This window comes from Cuculus canorus, chromosome 1 (genome assembly GCF_017976375.1).
Source record: "Cuculus canorus isolate bCucCan1 chromosome 1, bCucCan1.pri, whole genome shotgun sequence".
Lineage (NCBI taxonomy): Eukaryota > Metazoa > Chordata > Aves > Cuculiformes > Cuculidae > Cuculus > Cuculus canorus.
The window spans coordinates 158,620,161-158,643,251 of NC_071401.1; the positions used below are offsets into that span (position 1 = coordinate 158,620,161).

The 23,091-nt window shown below is 39.7% G+C and overlaps 1 protein-coding gene across 1 annotated transcript in view; it reads left to right on the forward strand.

Annotated features, from left to right (window-relative positions):
* Positions 1 to 21,742, forward strand: part of MYRFL (myelin regulatory factor like) — a 47,222-nt gene extending 25,480 nt beyond the window's left edge. Inside the window, 12 exon segments of the mRNA XM_054066549.1 lie at positions 7,867 to 8,030; positions 8,627 to 8,690; positions 9,796 to 9,881; positions 10,650 to 10,721; positions 10,844 to 10,887; positions 11,004 to 11,168; positions 15,675 to 15,749; positions 18,556 to 18,643; positions 18,847 to 18,921; positions 19,100 to 19,208; positions 21,252 to 21,326; positions 21,420 to 21,742. Coding sequence (XP_053922524.1) covers positions 7,867 to 8,030; positions 8,627 to 8,690; positions 9,796 to 9,881; positions 10,650 to 10,721; positions 10,844 to 10,887; positions 11,004 to 11,168; positions 15,675 to 15,749; positions 18,556 to 18,643; positions 18,847 to 18,921; positions 19,100 to 19,208; positions 21,252 to 21,326; positions 21,420 to 21,506 — 1,104 coding nt within the window. The 3' untranslated portion in view covers positions 21,507 to 21,742.
* The last annotated feature ends 1,349 nt before the right edge of the window (positions 21,743 to 23,091 follow it).

Consider the following 23,091-nt stretch of genomic DNA (forward strand, 5'->3'; position numbering starts at 1 on the left):
TTTGTCACTTGTCCAAGAACTGTTTTATCCAATCTCTGCACTAGGCCTGCAACATAAGCAGAGTTGGTTACCACATTTATGGCTTGTGGGAACTGTTGAAATGCCAATGTGACTGCTCGTAATTCCACCACTTGTGGGGAGCCTTGTTGATGCTCAATTAAATGTTGCCAATTTTGTCCATCAAACCATGTAACAGCAGCTTTCCCTGTTTTCTCAGACCCATCTGTGAAAACTGTGGGTCCATCAACAGGTGCTGTTTGGCTTAACAATTTCTGTGCGATAGAGATTTGAGTTCCCAGTTTACAAAGTGGATGGGAAGGAAAATGATACGATATCTGGCCTGTAAAATTAAGTAGCGCTGCTTGAAGTGCAGAACTATTGGCAAGGCACCATTCAAAATATTGAACTTGTAAAGGAATAACAATACATTCCGGATCTCGTGCCAATAGTTCCACACATCGTGTTCGAATTTTTATAATGAGTTGAGCGAACAGCTCATATAATCCTGGAGCAGCCTTTTTTGTTCGAAATGGTAAGAAGATCCACTCCAATATATGGAGGGTGTCTTCCCACCCCTGATCCCACTGCACGAGCGCAGCATAGGGCATCGAGTCTTCCACAAAGACCAATGCCTGCACGATTACAGTCAGGTCAATCGCCAGACATGCTTTTCCTGAATGGCTTGCTCTACAAGTGTCAGAACATTTCTGGCTTCCTTATTTAGAACCCTGGGTGCTGCAATATCTGTGTCCCCTTTTAACAGATCAACTAGGGGTTGTATTTGTGATGATGTAAGGCCCAAATAGGGTCTCAGCCAATTTATAATTCCAACTATTTTCTGAACATCATTTAAAGTCCTGATTTCAGTTACTATTTTAATTGCCTGAGGTTGGACTGTTTTGGCCAGTACTTTCATGCCCAAATACAACCACGGTTTAACACGTTGTACCTTTTCAGGCACAATGACCAGGCCATAACATTCCAACATTTGTCTAGTGTCCCTTTCCAATTCTCCCAATTGTTCTGACATTGCAGCAGCCAATAAGATGTCATCCATATAATGATAGCAATAGCATTCAGGATATTTCTGCCGTACAACACTCAGTGCCTGGGCTACAAACCATTGACAGATGGTAGGTGAGTTTTTCATCCCCTGGGGTAAAACCTTCCAATGATATCTTTTTGTAGGTTCTGCATGATTAGTTGAAGGAACTGTAAAAGCAAATTTTTCGACATCATTTTCATCTAAAGGAATTGTAAAGAAACAATCTTTTAAGTCCATGACCAGTATGTCCCATTGCATTGGAATCATTGTTGGGGAGGGTAGTCCCGGCTGTAGTGCCCCCATGGTTGCAAGCACTTCATTGATCTTTCGCAGGTCATGTAATAATCGCCATTTTCCTGATTTCTTTTTGATTACAAAAACCGGTGTGTTCCAAGGACTGTGTGACTCTTCAATATGGCCTGCAGCTAACTGTTCTACCACTAATGTGTGCAGGGCTGTGAGTTTCTCTTTGTTAAGGAGCCACTGATCCACCCACACTGGCTTATCTGTAAGCCATCGCAACCTTAAAGTGGGTTTTTTAGTGCCCTGCAGGATAGTGACCCCTATGGAAAATCCGTTGTGATACGGACTCCCCATTGTCCCAAACAGTCTCTTCCCCAGAGGTTTAAGGGGGCTGGAGTAATATAAGGTCGTACAGTGGCATTTTGCCCTTCAGGATTCGTGATAATTACAGGTTTTGCTGCTATGAGACTAGTAGCCATACCTCCTAGTCCAATTACTCCTGAAGTTGCAGGTACCACGGGCCAGGAATCAGGCCAGTCCCTTTGAGCAATGATAGTAACGTCAGCCCCTGTGTCAAGCAGTCCAGATATTTGAATGGAATGTGGAAAAGCAGTGTTCATAACAAGGATACATTTCATTTGTGGCCTTGTGTCTGAGATTGGTTGTGACCAACAAATCTGAGGTGGTGCAGTGGGTCCAAATCCCCCATCTCCACGGATGACTTGTTCTGTTTTAAGAACACTGCTGTTAAAAGGCACCAATTGCGCAATGCGAGTTCCTTCTTGTATTGTAACGGGGGGGGGTGATAGTACAAACCATTGCAAAAATCTGTCCTGTAAAATCCTCATCAATTACTCCCACATGAACTAGAATGTTTGGTAAGATAGCACTGGAACGTCCGATAAGTAAGGCACTGAGTCCATAACCGATGGGCCCCCACGCTTTCAGAGGGACCTGTGTACTCCGTGTGTATTAATAGTTACTGTGTGGGCGGTGGATACATCCATCCTTGCTGCTCCGCTGGGTTTTCCTGATAAGAGGTCGCAAAGGCCTGGGGCCGCATTGCAGGAGACCAAGCGTTCTTCATGGGCACGGGTGTTTGTGTCTGGGCGCGCCCCCCCGCACTCTGTCTCCCGTTTCCCAGCTGTAGCAATTCTCCATTTAAGTGATATTTGGACTGGCATTGCTTAGCAAAGTGTCCAGTTTCCCCACACCTGAGACATCTGCTAACAGCCAATGTGATCGCTGATCTAGCAGTGCCATTATTCCTTTTTTGTCTATTTGAACAGGCAGTTCTGACATGTCCAGTCTGGCTACATTTACAGCATCCTTTGTCAGGTGTTCCCGTGGCTGCCATAGCGGCAGCGACAGCAGCCATTTTTTGGTCAGCCAATCCCATCTGGGCACAAGCCATGATCATAGTTTCAAGAGTCGGCTCACCTGGCAAGGCACGTATTATTTTTTGACAATCTGCGTTAGCATTATCTCGCGCCAGCTGTGTAATCAACAGTGTTTTGACATAGTCATCAAAAACTTGGCGTTCTACAGCAGCCCATAGCCTTTCTACAAATTGTAAATATGGCTCTCGAACTCCCTGTGTAATTGTTGAATATTTATCCTTCGGTTCAGCGATCTCAGCTGTTCTCATCAGTGCTTCAAGCCCTACTGTTTTTACCTGTCCAAGCACTGAAGGGTGCCACTGAGCTTGATGCTTCGGATTACTAAACTGCCCAGTTCCTGTTAAAACATCTGCACCGTTCCCACATCGGGGGTCTGACTGGGGGAGCTGCAGGTTCCGTATTGCCTGTGCTTCTGCCCTTTGAGTCCAAATATTTCGAAAAACTGTGCACTGAACAGGCTGAAACATAATTTGTGCAATTTGGGCAAAGTCATATGGTGTCATTTCTTCCATAGTTAATAATCGAAGCAATTGCATTGTTGCAGGGGAGCTGGGACCATACTGTGTAATAGTTTTTTGAAGTTCCTGTACTGGTTTCCAGGTGTATGGTCTGTGCTCATCCATAACTCCCTGTCCTGGATCCCCCCGGACCACCGGGAATGCCATAGCTGTCATAGGACTCGGGTCACGTTCCTTTAAGAGTGTAGTTATTGCCTCAGATAACGTCCACTGTCCTTCTAGCATAGCCTGTTTTTTTACCTTTTGCCAAAATACACATGGATCATACGGTCTCACAGTAACCTGTGCCGAGGGTGGATCCCACGCCTGAGGGGTTTTAGGTTTACCGGAGGAACCCCCAGAGGTTGGCTCAGCGTTAGCCTCGATCTTTCTGGTTTCTGAAGCAGCCGCCTCAGTGCTCCCCCCGACCACCACGGGATTGTCCCAATCATCCGGCTCATCTGGCAAAGGCGGGAGTACCAGTGGATTGTACACTTCGGGTGTCCCTCGCTCTTCAGGGGGCAGTGGAGGGGCGGACGGCATTATGGGGTTAACCTGCTGTCGGCTTTATTTATATATCGGACAATCCAAGTCTGTTTCATCGTCTGACTCATCAACAAGAAAACGTTTTCGCGCTAACCGAGATGGTTTATTCTCTGGGTGCGTTACCGTATTTCTTGAATTTAGATGTTGAAACTCAGATAGAGATGCAGAGTCTGGGTCGGCAGTTAATATAGAAAAGTCCTCTTGCTCCGTTAACAGATCCTCAGCAGATGGAGGCTCGTCTCGGGAGGCAAGGGGTGAAAGATCTTGCTCTGCCTGATCCCTCTGTTTTTTAAAGTCTTTCAAAGTATCAAACAAAAGGCACCATGTGGTTAACAAAGATACTGACTCTTTGTCTCCACGTGAAGCACTATCAAACAGCCTGTCCCCTATTTCTTTCCAATTCGAAACAGTAAATGATGTTATTATATCTGGCGTATAACCCTGTCTCTTACTCCATAAAAGCATCTTTTGCAACATTAATTCCTCTAGCTTTACCCCCTTCTTTTCTAGTATTTGCTTCCACATGCTTATAATCATTTCCTCCTCTTTTGTTAGTGAGGCTCCCATCTTTTTCCCCAGCAGCTCACCTGCACTCGGTGGCTTCTTAAAAGTCCCGGATCTGGAATTAAGCAGCTTCTCTCGCCGCTCCTCTTGGCTACTCTTGCCGAAAACTCTTTTATAGTGGCTGTGCCACCTCGGGGAACCCCTAAATTAAAACTCTCAGAAAATCGCTCGCTATATCACGTCGCGGTCACCAGATATCGCTGTTGAGACACGACACGGTGATGTGGAAGCAAGTTTCTTTATTGAAGTTACAGGGCTGGCCGGCCGGTGCTTGATCTTACGCGCGCCTCTTATACCCTTGATTAACACACGCGTCTCCGCATGATTGGATTAGCTTATACATAACCAATCTGTGAATGGATAGTGCTACTTTCATGCATGGTCCTATATTGTCTGCCCACTTCTCGTCCCATGATCTCCTTCTGGGTGCATTAATCAGGGGTCCTCAGCCCGCTGTGGACCCCACAGTTTGCATTTTTGAGCCCCCACAAAAGCGGGTTTGGTTTTTGGACAATAGGGTTTTTGATTTAGTGGACAAAATGCTACAAAAACATATCTAATGGAAACGTGCTGTTTGAACCCATCATATTTCCTTTCTCCTCTTTGGCATTGTTGCACTCTGTAAAATAAATTGATTGCATTGTGTATTTGAACCAGGCTCTGCTACATGCTAGAGAAATGCCTCAACTGTGCGGAAATTTGCTATTTTGGGACAGGGATCTTTCTTCTCAGTCTCACTGTGCTCAGTACTATGTCATCAGTGAGGCAGTAAAACACTCATCAGTCCTTTTTTTCCTAGAGAAAGTATTCCTTCGCTTTGCCTGATGAACCATTTTGTCAGCAAGTTGAAGTCACCTAGAAGAGATTCATGCATGATTTGAAGAGAATGGAAAGGGCAGCTGCTACATATCATTGACATGAGGACAAGTCACCGTATAAATGATTTCACAGTTCTAGGCACAGGAGGTTATTTTGAAGTCACTTTTTAATTAAACAGGCTGTTGGTCTTCTGTCAGTAGAGAAGTTTTCAACTTAGCACTGATACCTGTGCCCTGGCCCTGTTTATACAAAGTACTGTCTGATTTTGTGGAATACAGTCACCTTTAAAACAAAGGTGTGCACGGTATTTGCAATATCATAGTATCATAGTATAGTTAGGGTTGGAAGAGACCTTAAAGATCATCTAGTTCCAACCCCCCTGCCATGGTAAGGGACATCCCACTAAATCACGCTGCCCAACGCCCATCCAACCTAGCCTTGAATGCCTTCAGGGATGGGGCATCCACAGCTTCCCTGGGCTACCTGTTCCAGTGTCTCACCACTCTCATGGTGAAGAAATTCTTCTTAATGTCCAGTCTAAATCTGCTTCTCTCCAGTTTATACCCATTCCCCCTCATCCTATCCCCACAAGCCTTTATGAATAGCCCCTCTCCAGCTTTCCTGTAGCCCCTTCAGGTACTGGAAGGTTCCTATAAGATCTCCTCTGAGCCTTCTCTTCTCCAGGCTGAACAGGCTCAACCCTCTCAGCCTGTCCTCGTAGGAAAGGTGCCCAGCCCTCCCACCATCTTTTTAGCCCTCCAGACCTGTTCCAGCAGCTCCATATCCTTCTTACATTGAGGATTCCAGAACTGGACACAGTATTCCACATGAGGTCTCATGAGAGAGGAATAGAGGGGCAGAATCACTTCCCTCACCCTGCTGGCCACGCTTTTGATGCAGCCCAGGATATGGTTGGCCTTCTGGGTTGTGAGCGCACACTGCCTGCTCACGTTTAGCTTCTTTTCGATCAGCACCCCCAAGTCCTTCTCTGCAGGGCTGCTCTCAATCACATCATCCCCCATCCTGCACTGAGAGTGGGGATTGCCCCAACCCAGGTGCAGGACCTTACACTTGGCCTTGTTGAACTTCATGAGGTTCTCAGAGGCCCACTTCTCCAGCCTGTCCAGGTCCCTCTGGATGACATCCCATGCTTCCGATGTGGCAACTACACCACTCAGCTTGGTGTCATCTGCAAACTTGCTGAGGGTGCACTCAGTCTCGCTATCAATATCATTGATAAAGATATTAAACAACACCTGTCCCAGTACAGACCGCTGAGGGACACCACTTGTCACGGATCTCCATCTGGACTTTGAGCCATTGACCACTACTCTTTGAATATGATCATCCAGCCAGTTTCTTATCCACCTTGCTGTCCAACCATCAAATCCATATCTCTCCAATTTAGAGAGAGGATGTTGTGGGGGACTATGTCAAACACTTTAACAAAGTCTAGATAGATCACATCTGTCGGTTTACCCTTGTCCACTGCTGCGGTTACCCCATCATAGAATGCCACCAAGTTGGTCAGACAGGATTTGCCCCTGGTGAAGCCATGCTGGCTGCCATTAATCACCTCCCTGTTCTCCATGTGCTTTAGCATAGTTTCTAGGAGGATCTGTTCCACGATCTTCCCAGGCACAGAGGTGAGGCTGACAGGTCGGTAGTTCTCAGGGTCTTTTCTACCCTTTTTAAAAATGAGCACAACGTTACCCTTCTTCCAGTCACCAGGGATTTCTCCTGATTGCCGTGACTTTTCAAATATCATGGAGAGTGGCTTGGCAACCACATCTGCAAATTCCCAAAGGCAAAACTCTGTTTTTGCCTTCCTTCTGCATGACTTGCCTAGGCTGGAACACTTAGCAACATTAACTGCAGTAATAGCTTCATCTGAGACTTAATGGCATCAGTCTGGTTGTATATTAATATGAGAGAGTCGTTCTTTCAGACACAGCAAAGAAAGTATGCTGTTACCATGATTCTGCAGTGGATCAGTAACCATTTTTGGCTCTGAATTGAATAACTTATTATCTGGATGGTTGTACTGAGGGCTCCTGCAGCAGCAGATTGATACGTAGATAATCAGCAAGAGGTAGAAGGCTTTTCCGGGGTAAAATATTCAGAAGAAGTAAATGGAGTGTGTCTGTACTGTGTTAGTTGCAGAGCTGATCACGACATCAGAATTTATAGACTCCTGTAAGAGGCTGGAGAGGTTGAAGGGAACAAAATATCACACCTTCACACATTAACCTCTGATTTGGATCTTTCCATTTCACTGATTCTTGTGTACGTGAGTACAACATGGATAGCAAGTCTGACTTGTCTGAGCCAGGATAGTCAATCCTGTAGGTAGGTGGTTGGAAGTACATTTTGCTAAGGGATTCTGAAGTCTATGTTCAGCTGCTGCACTGTAAATCAAATAGTAGATGATTGTTGTGACAATGTTAAGCTTTAAAATTCAACACAATATGAAGGTAAAATACAGTTTAAATCCTTGCCTTAAAAAGCTCTTCAAATTTTTCTGCACGTCCTCATATTTAAATTTACTGCAATATTGAACATGAGCAATTTTTACAATCTAGCCAAAGGGTTTTATAGTCACAAGTGCATCCCATTTACAGTGAGATTACTCGTGTTTGCATTTCAGGTATTCAGTGTATCCTTACATAGGTGAATTCTGTACTTATTAGTGCTTGTAACATCTGATTGATGAATATATTGTACCTATTTTTGTCACCATTTTCCTTCTCAGGATCAGATCTTTATGGAAAACGTTGGCGCGGTAAAGCAGCTTTGTAAACTAACTAATAATCTTGAAGTCAGAATAGAAGAATTGGAACAGTGGAATAGGAAACTGGCCAGGCTGAAAAGGATGAGCAGTTTAAAATCAACAGTCAGTGAAGAGAGCAAAGTCAGGTACCTCCGTCTTGAATGTTCTCTGATAGTTGTCACAAAAATCGGTATAGTGCTCTCTGTGATAGAAGTGAAAACCAAGTTTGGTTCACAGCAGAGTTCAGCTCATTTCCAGCATTTAAATTGTGCAAAAATTGCAAATTCCTCATATTTTTTAACTCACTGATGGAATTAATATTTAAAATGGGTGTTAAATTGCAGTAATTTTTGAAATTGCTTCCGTTGCATAAAGCAAGGGTAGATTATGTCCAGTTACAGCCCTGGAGCCTGGAAATTGCTGCAAAAAGAAATCTACAGAGCTGCTTCTGCAAGAAAGAATATTCATTAGTCCTTCAGTGGAAGTGATGAACATTTCCAATTTCTAAACCATTTCCTTGAGTTTTCATTGAAATCTAATGTAGCATTTAACGGCATTCACCTGAATGAGTTAACTGGAGGCCTTTGTTCTTGAAAATGAATCTGATGACACTTCTGCCTTTCTCTTTTTAAATGTTAAAATTGTATAAGCAAGTGACATTAAGACGCTATCGAAAAATGTCTTTTTTTCATTTATTAGTTGCTGAAGCATTTGAATGTTAAAGAGATCTTGTCTCTTACAGTAGGTATAGTCGAGCTGCTAGTCTTTTGCCATGGAAAAAATCAGTACCGCTAAAATCCAGCAAGGTGAGTAAAATAAAATATATAAAAAATGCATATGAGAGAGTCTTTGTAAGCACTGAAATACTGGTGAAAGCTTTTATGTTTCTAAATACGGAATCAAATTCCTTAGAATTATTTGTCACACTACAATCTTAAAAACCAGCTGTACTGAGATAGAAAATACATATGAGACACTTCCACTTCTTGCCTATACATTGTGTGAGTGTAGATCCATGCTGTGTGAAGGAGGACACCTCTACAGGAAGGAATTATTGAGCCTATAGGTGTGCTCACGTGGTGCAGTGCAGCCTTACATAGAAGGGCTCATTTTGGTTTGGAGTGATTCTTCTTCAGCTTTCTTCTTTGGATGAGTCTTTCTCAATGGTTTGCAGTTAGAATCTCCTGTTTTGTACTGGATAATACTGTTTTTCAGGTGGTTAAGACGTGGATAGGATGTTGATGCTATTGCTGAATGACTTCTGCTTGCCCGTATCTTGGTATAGAAAAAGGAGATGCCTTTTCACAGGGAATATATGTTGCCTATTTTAAGACAGTGTACCTAGGCTGCTGAGTCTGGTTCTTTAAGATGAACCAACACTCATTTGCCTACCTCGCTTTTACCAGTGCCAAAGAGCAAGAGAAACTAATAGGTGAAATGTTCTTTATTCCATAATGACAATCAAATGCTCTATCACCTAAGATCATCCTACTTGTTTGAAAGGTGTCTTTCTTCTGTATTTACATCAGCCCCAGTCTGACCATTTACTTAAAACTGCTCATCTTTTATTTCTGGCTACTGTTTCCTGAGTTTGTAATTTGATTTTGAAGTACTTCAAAAACATGAAAAATGGCAGGAGGAAAAGAGAAGGAGCAGTTATTTTTAACCATACTTTCTTCCTTTGTATTGTTTATGTCTTCAGACTAGCAACACTGGGCAGTGCACCCACAGTCTTAGGGAGCCTTTCCTTACTTAAATTTTTCTCTTTAGACATTGACCCCTATATGACTTGTGTGGTTCCTCTGAAAGAAACAAGGTTAGCTTAAAGTCAGACTAGTGTAATATTTCTTAATCTACTAGTAGTAGCTTAGTTATGTGCCACTTAAATGAACCAAACTATTTTTTTCCTAGGTTTGTTTGTCAAAGAGGAAAGAGTCTTGCTCCATGAAGATTTTCTGGGTGACTATAATAGCTTTGGTTGCTGTTATGGCACTATGGTAACAATTATTTATCAACAAGTTGACTTGTTTCTCCCTCTCCGTTTCTACTTACCTCATCATAAAGAGAACTGCAATTTTTTTTGGTTGTTCTCTCCTTTCCTACTGAAAGAACACAATGTATTCAAATTACAGTGAATGTGTCTGGTAATATTGTAAAGCTGACATCGTTTTGGAAAAGTGAGATACTCATGCGGTGCACACACAAGTAATGTCTGTCCACATCATAAAGTGTGGTGCACCTCGAATATATCTCAGTAACATGCTACAGATCCAAAGCTGGGCTTGTGAGACTGCATATTTTATACATTCATTCTGTGCCTAAATACAATTTCTGATCTATAGAGTGATTCTGTTGTATGAAATGGAGCCAGATTTGTTCCCAAAGTGGTGGGCAGTCCTGTCACTCTGAAAGTTTAACTTAGAGCATTGGATTTGTGGAAAGGAACCTATGCTCTGGATTTTTGAGATTGCTGTTTTCTGTTTCCAGTCCGAAAACCTGTGGCTTGCAAACTTGCTGTGAACTCATTACTTTGAATTGGTGGTGTGATTCTATTTCAAATGGAAAACCGACTATATTTTGTGTTACATTTAGATGTGTGCAAGTATGTGATCTAAACTCCATTAAATTAAGTTAAAATTTTTCCCACTGAAGGAGAAGTAATCAAATAGTTAAACTCTTACAATACTACATTCGGACAAGGTGCTGTCAAAGTATTATTCCTACTAAGTTACATACTAATTGGATGTAAACCTCTCTTTCCACAGTGCTTTGACAATATCGACCATATATTTACTTAGTATGCATGACAGTCGTTTTGAAAAACAACCGGTTTACAGGCAAGTAGTTAAATAGGCCTTAGCAAATTCGAATTAGTAATAGAGTGTGGACCAGTCTAGGTTGGTCCACAATTCTGATGTCTCTTTCTTAGTAAATTTTTTTTCTTTTTCTTCATCAATAGTTCCTCAAGTTCTGTTGTACTGTCTCCATCTACCACTACAGCAGGTACTGTCTGTCTGCTGGTCTGCATACATATAACACACTTTTAATTTCTGTGCTATTATAAAATGCCAACACACACACGGCAATAGCAACTATTACGTCTTTTTATTTTCCTTTAGCATTGCAGGGGGAAAGTACGATTTCTCAGAACACGCAACCCATCAGCAGGATCCCTGAAGTGAATTTCTGTGACATTTTGCCTTGTGACAAGGTCTATTGTTGTCCAATTCATCAACGAAAAGTACTATCTCTGAGTTATGAGAAAACCAGCGCAAAGGAAAAACGTAAGTTGAAATGTTAATTTCTCTTGGTTACTGTTCGAGTGAAGACTATATGAAGAGTGTAGGGGAAGGGGCAAGAATATTTAAGGGTAGTTAGCTTCCAAAATAAGAGTTTAGTCCAGAGGATTTAAAAAATCCTGATATAAGTAATCATTACTGCAGTCAATATGTTTGTGAAAAATGTGGCCTGGTTACCTTTAAGGGTTCTGGGTCCTAAGATGCTTTGTCAGGTGTCATTGTTCTTCGTGGCCATTCATGGTACATGATTTCAAGTGAACCATAATGTCACTAATCCCTTTAATTAACCTTTGGCTACAGTTGGCCAAGAGTTGACTGGGGATAGTGGAGGGTAAATTAACAGATGTGAAAAAACTGAAAGTACTCAATGGAGTCACAGTGTGGTGACAATACAACTTTTCTATGGGCAGAGACAGAAAGCTGCTAGAAAATATAAAACTTGGAATGAAAACTCTGCTCATTCAGGCAGGATTTTTGAGTAGAGAAATGTTATTTGAAGGCAGAGGTCTAAGATATACATTAGTTTTATGGGAATGTATTATCTTTCAGGTGTTGTCTGCCAGATGTTATACGTGTAGTATATGAGTAGGTGTACTGTTTACAACTTCTGTAATATTTACAAGAGTTTATACATAAAGATACGCAAAAGTTTTTCGAATCTATTCCTATTTTCCAGAACTTACCATTGTCAATGTCTAGAAACAAGTGTTGTATTACTAAACTCAGCATTAATACTCTTCCTTTCCTGGCCTTGGGAACAACTCTTGCACCAAACACAGCTGACAAGCTGAGGTGAAACTGGGTACAAATGCAGTTCAGCCTTTGAAGTACAAATACCTACCAGGGCAGGTTTTGCCAGCTGCCGTGACATTCTCACTGCACGAACTGTTTCAGTGGGGTTCATTCAGTGGGCTGGTCATTCTTTTATGCTGCAATGTGCTCTTGTCTGCAGACAAGCTGTGTGTAAGTGGTCCTTGTGATTCTTGTGATTAGTGCTGTAGTAAGCCCTGTGGCAGGCATAGCTCAATACAGTGCTTTCGAGAGGTCATACCTAAGTGATTTGTGTTGCTCTGAAGCCTGAAAGAGTGTTGGTTAATTAAAGTGACATTAATCTAATTTACAAATGAGAGAACTGCAGACAGATGAAAATGAAATATGAAAACCTTTTATCCCCAGCTGGCTGCTTTTGATATTAGGTGGAAAGAGAAGATAAGAATAAACACAAAGCATTACCTTCTCAAGGTCTTATGCTCCAAATAGCATTAAGTGTGGATCCAAGAGTGAAAAATCAACACGGTACACACAAGCTACTGATTGTTTTCAGATCGGCACAAGAGTAATGAAGCTAAACGTATGCCCAGATGGAAGGTAACAGTGTCAATGTGAAATCCAAACGGAAGGAAAACCAACAAGCTGCTTAACGTAGATGGGGCCAAAATAAACGGAAATGAAAATGTTTAAAGAACAAAAAGCTAAGAGTTAAATATAGGAAATAATCAAATGACTAGTGGATATTTTAGAATCAGCTAATTAGTCTGATTCATGGAAAGATAAATCTGTTTGGCAGTACAGTTGAATTAAATGCCAGTTTAGGACTCTTTACTGTTCCACTATGCAATACCTGAATTCTGTGGGTGCAGGCTGCTATTAAGTGCATCCAGTGTAGATCCTAATCCCCTGCGTCTCAGATTTGTTGAGAGGAAGGCTTTTAGGAGTGCTGGAGTAGGAACAAAAGCATTCATAAGTAAGAGAAAGCTTATTAAACAAAAACTGAGCACATCTTTATGTGGTTTAGCTGAATATGTCCTTTTTCCTCATACTTGATTTGTTTCAAGAGCTGGTTTCTCTGAAGGATTTAGACTCTTGAACTCACACTGGTTTCAGTGGAAATGAGGAGTGTGAATACCCTTCAGCACCCAGGCCTTTTCTACTCTCTGTTTCCATGCCCTTAGTACTCGCCCCTTTGTGTTAAGTGTCACTGGTAACGAGGGGATAGCTCTACTTTTTCCTCCCTGGTCTTTCACAACAAAAATTTGTTGAGGTCTCCTGCTGGATTTTGGTGAACTTCATGCATTTTCATTTATTGTCTTCAGATGGCAGTTAACAGATTCATAACAAGGCACTGCCACAAGAAATCATCGGCAGGCTTTTTTCCGTACAGCTTATAGAATATTATGATTCATGTGAATTAAAACTGGAAAGTGCTTGAGGAGAAAAAAAAAAAAAAAGGATATCAAATGTATTGGATGAGTTTATCTGAATCTTAGCTGAAGATAATGGTTGTCCTCATTACGGTCTTGTTATGCTTGTACTTTTATATTTTCTGTTGAATTGTATCTTCACATCTCACATTGGCCTTTGAGAAAGCCTTCAGAGTTACTATATGTGACAGAGTGGAAGTTTACCACAATTTATTGAAGACTGCTACAGCGGGTTTTAGTTGTTCCTGGTGTTCCCATTGGCTACATGACCTTCAAATAAAAATAACTTCAGGGTCCTGTTTTCTACATTTCATTTGGATTTCATCAGCAGTAAGGACAATGAAATAGTAGCTTTATGAAGAGTGAAAAACCATTTAAAAATAATTTTCTATACTGGATACTGACTCAGTTTAAACAGTTGAAATCTTAGTGAGGTAAGCCTGTCATCATCATAGTTTTTATACAAATTTCTGGTACGTTAATGCTTTCTTTTGTCATCTATCAAAGAACCACTGTATTAAATGTTTAGTGATTTAATGTATATCACAAATATTCCTGCCAACACTTGCACAGCTGAAGTATTCTATCTACAGCAAGAACATCTTTCTTTCAGTTAGCAATCTTTTACCTTTACCAGGATGTACAGGTTTTCCTATAGAATTCTGTTAATGAAAATGCGTTAAATATTCCCTGCCTTTTTGCATTGCTAATGTACCTAGACTATTAAAAGAAAACAACAGAAAGTGAAAGGAAGATGTAACAATTAGTTTGTAAATGAAAAGGAAGAGAGAATGAATAGGTCTTTTAAAAATCTACCTCAAGAACTTTGGTACATACACTGCCGATTGCATATTTTCAGTAGGCATTTGTCTAGGTATGTGGCAGCAGATCACAGTGTAAAGAAATGGGACAGCAGGTGACTACCAAATGCAATGGTTACCACCTAAATTGGCAGAACTGGCAAATCTGTATGATAAGCAAGAAAACAGGAAGTGAATTCAAGGAATAACGATAGCAGTATCATATATTCATAACAAAACACAAAAATGATGGAAATTCCAGAGATGAGTTTGTATTGCTATTCTTCTGGGTCCTTATATCCCAGTAGCTATTGTGGTTCCATGCTCTCAATCACCTGCTAGTATAAGGAAAGTCTGAATTTTCATATTTTCCAATACTGAAATGAAAATAAAAAATTTGAACGAATAATAAAAGAGGAAGGTCATTCTGACAGTCTTGTTTCAATCTCAGTGACGCAATGCATTTTAATCCTTCCTTTTGAAACATAAAGTTTTATGCAATGAAGCAGTGGTCCATCTTCTAAACAGGCATTTTGAAATCAGTGTGTTTCTTTGGATAACATGGGAATAGTGCGTTTTGGTATTCTAGAAATACGTGATTCTGCTTTTTCCCAGATTCAGTGGTATTTGATGAAGCGTGTTAGTTTAGGCAAGATCAACATTTGTCAGAGGCAGTTTATTGGTAACAAGTCTCTGGACAGATTCTTGGCTGGCAATTAGTTCAAGAGCACAGGAATAGCTTTAAAGCATTTCCCCTGGGCTTGAAGGGCCTTTTGCCTTCCCTAGGTTGTACAATGCGATGTTTATTCAAAAGATCTTTTAAAGTTCATTTTTGAGAGAAATGCTGAGAAAATAAAGAGGGTTTAAAATAAAAAAATCATCATCTTGTATTTCCCAGCCTAGTTCAATGTTTGAAATTACAGAGGTGACATCAGTGAACACGGTGATGTCAGAGCTGAGCGTTAGTTTCTTTAATATGACTCATCCTTCTCTCATGTACTGCATTTGACTTAGGTCAGTATTCGAAGTCTTACATCGCACATTCAAAAAGATTAATAATTCCCCTGACCTGTGTTTGCATGGCAGATGCCTATTCATTTTCTCACTAATAAGAAAGATGTAACCTTATGATCAGATCTGTGCTGATGTGCCTTACTGAGTGTTGCCTTTCACTTTGGATTTCCACTGCAACAACTGGTGATGTTCTGTGTGGAGGACACAAAATCTTTTCTATCAGGCTATTTTTTGAAATGTTTTAGATATCCTGTAGGATTTAAAAAGCTTGGGTTTTGTTATTCACAATGTTCTTTTAACTTTAATATTTTCTTCTGAGTAGAGGTGCTTTGCATTTTAAAGGTTTCTCTTGTTGGTTATGCCTGCCTTTATCCAAGCAGTAATTAACAAAACATCTGCTATTGTTGTATTCATATTTTGCTGTTACAACTGTGCAAGACTGATGTGGGGACATCTGTACATATGTCTTTTCACAGAAAACAAAAATAACATGTTATCTGAACAGGATACAGTCAAAAAAATGAATGGAAAGCCTGATCTTGGAAATGACTGTAAGTCCCATATTTTTTTTTAAAAAAAATGTTGAAATGTACAATTGTGTGACTTTGAAAAGCTACATTTAGGCTTTGAATTCTGCTGCAGAAATTTAGAGAAGTTTCATTTATAACTGGTCATTATAGAGAATTAGCACTTAGGAATCTATTAAATACCTGTGATTCACTGTAATTTTCTTGTCATTGCAATTTATTCTTACATCGTCATTAGACTTTTTGTAGACATTCTAGCTGCCCTCTTGAGAGTGTTCTTAGACTTGACTTCAGACGCAATAAACTGACAAGTGACTTTTCCCTTGGTAGGGGCTAAAATCTTGTAAGACGCTCAATACTATTAACCCCTACACAGCAAAATGCTTAAGCACATGAGTGTGGTGTTTGTGTGCAGGAAATGCATTATGCAGCATAAAGGAAGAGTTTGAGGTTTGGTCCAGTTGACCTAAAGGATTAAAAATGTCAGCTGCTGAATGGGACCATCTCTACCTTAGGATCCTGACACTGCCTGAATCAGTAGAGGTGAAATGAAGTTCTTCGACATGGCACATTTGGCTCGACTTTAGGTTCCCCTTTTAGTGACTGTGCACTGCTATCAGAGTCAGTCTGGGCTGAAAAAATACTCATGCTTTTCCATGAAGATGAGTATCTCCTGATTACGTATGATACAATGGGATGCTCTGACATTCACTCAGTATTAGCAGTATTGTGCCTTGTCTTTTTTGCTTATGTGGATGGTATGTTTTAAAGACTAGGGTTTTTATAAATGTTCACCTAAAGATGAGGCAATATTTGGATGGTGAACCATCTATACACTGGCATGCATTTAAAGCATGGTGGTACCTGGGGCCACGTGGGTAATAGAATGCTGGGTCAGCTTGTTGCCTGGATGTGCCCCAGAGGGATGATCTGGTAAAAAATAATTTTCCTTCTGATTTTTTAAATAGCTAAACACCTCAGAAAAAAGCCTTTGAGGAATTACTATGATACATTTTGTAATGAGATGCTGTGTCATAGGGAAATGTTCTTCCTTGCTAGTCCTTTGTGACAAACATGCTCAATTTCCCTCTGTCACTTAAGCATATGTGTGAATGTTGGCATGCTGAAAGTTAAGTACATACTACCACACAGGTATTTTATAATCAGAGCACAAGTCAGCCTATAGTCATCCAGTTTCTTTGCAAAGTAGGGAGCTCTTGCTGTAGAACAGAACAGAAAGACAAAACCAGTGTTCACAACGTGTTGTGAAGAGTAGGATTGGCCCTGCTGAACCAAGTCTTCCTTACACTTTCTGCACACATTACAAGACTTAAAATATCAGCAGCTGAAGGCTGCTGCTGTAGGATTCGGGATTCTATCTGCTGATGGCTCACACACTGAACCCACACCAGGGCCTTCCCCAAACCATTGGCAGCATGAGCCTGGATTCACTCAGGGGATTAAACCTGCTTTTCCCCCTTCTCTTTGAGTACGCTCCACAATTCAAACCAAAGTGGGCTGGTTTAGAGGTCTGAGATGTTGCAGGTCCTAACTCTGGATCTGCACTATTCCAGTGCTGCAAATGTATTCAGAAGGAGTAAGCTTTTCCAGACGCAGCTCAGTGCAGTGATTCCCAGGCCAGCTGTGAAAGCAGAAGCTGTACTGCTGTGTTAGCACCCTGATTCTTGCTGCCAAACTCTCCATGGGGTCGACCTGCCTCAGAAAAAAGCCATGCCATCCTGGCTCTGCTCTTCATCTCACCATAACTGGCCATCCTAGGGAACACCTGGATGGCACAGAGATGCTGGCTCAAGGTGTTACAGGAAGCCTGTGGCAAATGGATGAACTCAAACCAGCCTGGTTAGGGACATAACCACTCTAGTAACCAGTTATTTTCCTCCTCTTTCTTGATAATCAGTACTCCAGCTATGGTTCCAGGTTTTTGTTTTCCCCCAGAAAATAGTTTTTCAGTTTCTGGTGTCTAGATATCTAACTGCATTATGCCCTTCCCTGAAACATATTTTATATGTGCATATGTATAAATACAGTGTACACACATCAGTTTGTACAGAAGATATTAAGGTAATTCTAAAATATGATTTGTTTGAAGAGTTTTTATTCAATATTGTCCTTCCTCAGGCTGTAAACTTCCTCCAGGTTCAGGATATAACTGTTCAAAAGAAACCAATACGTTATTCTGCTAATGCTGTTTTAAGTTGTTCCTACTACCACAGTTTACATAGGATCAAAGTGCGTATATATTTTTGGTTAGCTGAGTTATTATGGTTCATATTTCATAGTGTTCATATACATAAAACATCACAAAACTCTATGCTCTTGTAAGTTCAAGGCAGCATTTTATAAAAAAATATATTATTCTTTAGACTTAAATAGTTATTTTGCACAGTGGATTAGAAACAAGTTTTGTTGCATTCCAAATTATTTATCTCAGAAAAGAAATTATTATTTTTTAACAAAATTAACGGTTACTTGCATGAGCATGGCTTCTAGTACATTAAAATTAACATTGGCACATTTGTATTCTACTTGGGCTAACAATAAAATAGCCTTCGATGACTGTTCAAGAGATGTTACACTATTAGATGCCCATGATACTCATTCTTGTAAATCGAATAAGGATCTTATCTTCCCTGTAATAGCAGAATGAAGAAATCTACAAGAGGCTTTTTACTAAGTGCTAATTTGACATGTAGCAACTCCTATAGTGGCAAGTAAGGGAGTAGATGCCACTGTATTAACTGTAATTTTATTATGCTCCTATCTAAATTTTCTGAAATAATCATGAAGAAATTATTCTTAATATTTTTAGGGATTGATACAACAATCAGTTCTATACAGATTTTGGAAACCCAGCAGAGCATTGACAACCGCTATTGTAGTAAAAATTTACAGTGTGGGTAGGTAAATTATTTTATTATGGTTTATTATGGTGGAATAGAATACCATTAATGTGGCATGGCTGCTTGACTGGCTCCTTCTCACTGCTGTGTCCTCTGGTGTGCAAGAATTTTTTCTTTTAAATTTAAATGCAATTTCCATGTTTTTTGCAAAGATATTATCTATCTCAAAATCCTGTATGCATTAATGCCACCTTTTTCAGGTCTGGAAATTACAGCTATGTTATTCCTGTTAACAAATACACACCCAGGGATATAAAAATCTCATTGGAAATAAAGTAAGTACAATTAAAGATAACACATACATAACAAAATAGTGGTTCAATTATTTGATAGTAATTCTTGGTTTCTATTGTCACACTAAGCTGGCCCCCTGAATGGATATTGAATTTGTATATATGTTTCTTTTGTTTAAGAGCAGTGGGGTAGATCCTTATTTTTCTCTGTTTCTTGAAGCACCACAGAACCATTAATTATATTTCTCTGCAAAATCACATTTGGAAATTATTGTTCCCAGTATTCTTCAAGACAAAACATTAGGAAGATATTCACAGATACCACACAGGTAAGATTTTTGCAGCAATACTATGGCTTTTGGGGATCATTGGTGTAAAATTAATGGCTCCAAAATTCTGATCTTGATTAAGGTAGCGGAAATCTAAATGATGCTTTGAGTCTGGCATTCATAGATGGCTTTGATATCACCATACTGAGATACCACCTTTTTGTAGGAGTCAGTTTTCTGCTGAATTCCTAAAAACTGTCTAGTGATTCTCTACAAGGACAGTTTTGAGTCTACTTCAGCCTAATTCACCACTATAACTCATTATATCTCCAGAGATACTTAAGAAATGGGAGTGAGGCTTAGGAGAAAGAGTTTGTCAAACTATCATCTACTCTACTGTTTCTAATATTATCTTATGGGTAATTAATTCCAGTTTTTAAATCTTGAATTTACTGGAAATAGTGCTAGTATTCCCCTTTATTTCTGTGTGATCCTGAGTTTAACAATAAACCTCTCTAGGGAAAATTCTTCATTCTAAAAGCAAGAGTTGTTTACATGTTGCTCTCAGATTGCCTCAATGGGAATAAAAGCTGTAAAACATGTTAGCTCTTCCCAGTAAAAAATATTTTGGGACCAAATCTTGCAAATTTTTGATCATCTCCAGTACACTGATGAAGGCCTTAAGCTCCCTTCAAATTCTCTGGAAATATAAGACTCTTTTAAGGCCTCAATTCATCCACATTGCTTTGAAATGTTTATTCTGGCTAAAAAAGTAGGAAACGCAGAAGCAAGAATACTAGCATTTCGGTACACATGGTAGGAGAAACCTCCGTGAAGCTGGAAGTCATTTCACAGTTGTCTTTAGATTTCTGATCTATGGTGCCACACATGGTATGTTCATAACTGATTTTAAACTACTTTCTTGGTGCTTTGTCATATTAGAGCAGTTGGGATACCCCCTTTATTAAGCTGACCTCCTGACCATCTTTTCAAATGTCTTTGCAAAAACTTACAGGTTTCTCCGCAACTGCTGCAAAGCCATCAGAAAGCCAAAATTGTCCAAATTTTGACCTGTCTGCCATAATGCCAACAGAATTGAAATTTAGTAACACTCAGAGAGTTTCACAGTGCAGAAATTTCCTTGAAGGTTACAGTCAAAACTGCTCAAAGAGATTTCCTGTGTCAACCTGAAACCCACATCAAAAGACTAAAGCTAACTAGCCTTCAGCAGAAGTGAGCATTCAGGTTTCATGTGATGGAGAAAAAAAATACTGCCTGGTAGGAGAGTTTTTTTTCAAGAGGATTTTCTAGGGATGTAAGGCTTATTCCCTACCAAAGGGCAGGAAAACAATCATTTGGACTCAGCAGTCTCACATAAGTTGTATTGTGTGAGCGTACAATCTCTAACAGAAAAAATGTGTCAGAAAGTGAAGGGAGGAGGGAAAGATAAAGAAAGGAGTTGAGACACAAGAAACTGATGAAATAAAAGTTACCATGGGTCATTAGGTCAAAAAGAGGTGAAGACTGAATCTTGTTTTATTCAATGTAGCATAAGCAATTCAGATACAAACTATATTATTTCCTTTGTACCCGGCAGGACACTGCAATCAAAAATAGTGTGAAATGTTGCTTGCGTCTCTTTTTGAAATACTGAGTGAAGTTTCTGCTCACATTTTTAGAATGTATAGGGGAACTTCTCCTGCTGAGGATTCTAAAGTTACTGTTTCCAAATCAGAAAAATTGCTGTTTGCTGCTATTACATCTTAAAGCTCTCAAGCCACCTGATACATCAGGAACAATCCCTATTTATTGTGGGATTTTCTTGGAACACTAGAGAGGGAATTCTGTTACTCAGAGCCAGCTGTCTGTCGCTGGAAGCCAGATGTCTGTCAGTTCCTGTACAGAGCTGATCAGACCAAACCCACATTTGCAGGGTTTAAAGTCAGCACTTTGTCTTTAGATGCTGTGACTGTAGCTATCAAATCTCGTTATCATAATTACTTTGCACTGCCTTTATCAGCGAACTGTTTCCAGAGCCTATCCTTCTCTCCAATTTAATGTGAAATAAGGTTATCTAATCTCTCTCTCTCGTTTATCATCTAGGGACGTCAGCATATTTGGGCTCTTCCTGTAGCTGCATTTTATGACAGCGCGTACTATTTCCGTGTAGCTGTACCGGTAAGCCTTTTCAAATGGCAACACAGCAAAAGATAAATAGAATTAGAACTGAGAGAAGATCCTATACGAATCTCTTTTGTTTTCCTTCTGCAGGGTGTTGAAGGCTGCTCGACAAATCCTTATTTTGCTGGAATGTTTTTTACTGATTACTACTTCTACTTTTATCGTCAGTGTAACTGAAATGTTGCTGATCATTTTGTTCTTAGGGTAAAAGGTAATGAAGCTCTTTATATGAAAAAGAGACCTATGAAAGGCCCTGGAAATTTTGTAAACCTCATGTTGAGTTGTATGGCACTTTCTTGTTTTTTTCACTCTTAAATTAAAATAAAAGGAGAAAAATAAAGTGTTTGACAACAACCACAACTCTGCATTTCCAAGAACTGTTTCTGAAAAGATGTGAGTGTATGATGTGTAAATAAAACAACCCCATTGATCATAGTGAAGTTAAATGATATTGTACATATATCAGACATGAACAAATAGGTAGGAGCTCTGCTAAGCTGGGGTACACACCAGTCCTCAGAACACGGTAAGATAATAAAATGTTATATGCAGTCAGGAGGCTTGCTTCCACCCCACAGGCATATACTCTCTTTTAGTATCTACTGTCCTTTATATAAATTAATCTTTTTTTTTTTAACACTAACAAACCCAAAATCAAATGAAACTTTGAGAGAGAAATGTAGCACTGTGCAAATGCTCTCTGAAATAAGTGCTGTAAGTTAGGGAACAACAGGTCAACTCCGTGATCTGTGTAAATACCTCCATTTCAGAAAATAGAACCATCATTACTGTTACAATTGCGTGGTTTAATGATGCTGATGCTGTTTGATCGAGATATGTTTCAGCTACCATTTTTCTAAAGTATTCAGAGGAATGAAGTATTCACTCCTAAATTCAGGTTATTTTTTTTTCATGGTGTTTGTGATCTGTGCTAGTGTGATGAAAGAACAGAAATATTTGTGAAGTACAATGTTTGGTCTGCATGTCTTCCTAAGATGCACAGGGTACACACTTGCATGGAAGAAATCTTTCTGTTTATATTTAGGAAATAAATTTTTAAGGCGAAGCTATTTGAATGAAATTCCACATTAGTTTCTCAGACAGAAGGAAAACAGATGTAATAACCAAGTACAGTATAAATAGTGTTGTGGGATCTGGTTAGAACAATAATTCATTTTGTGGAGAGAAGGGAAAGTAAATGTAATGGAGAGACTAGGCTTTTAAAGATTTATAATGTAAAAGTTACATTTGAACAACCTTACTCCAAATGAAATTATTTAGTAGTGAAAGGGAAACATTAGGAAGAAAAATTAACCTCTGAAAAAGCACTGACTACAGCCTTTGTAGACACCAATGTGTCTTAATTTTATATTTAATGCCTCATGATGTGATGGCAGGGTTTGATTTGTTTCTGTGCTTTCATTTGGAGTTTCTTTTGTCACTGTTTTGGAATTTCCTTTAAGAATGACTTTCTCACTGATTTTTTTAGATATATGTGCTTTAGTTGGGGTTAACTGCAATGTCCGTGGCGTTTTTTTGCCTTAAATGTCTCACCACTTTGTCCTTAAATGCACATGGGGGTTGTTTTGCTTTGATTTGGTTTGGTTTGGTTTTTCCTTGGAAGTATTTATGATGTAGATCACATTTTCTGTAATATTCCAGAGAATAACTGGACCTGGAACTCAGGATCCAAAAGCATCAAAAGTTTGTGTCTTTGTTTTTTTTTTATGGTATGTGCTTGAAGGTGATTCCTAAGAGGTGC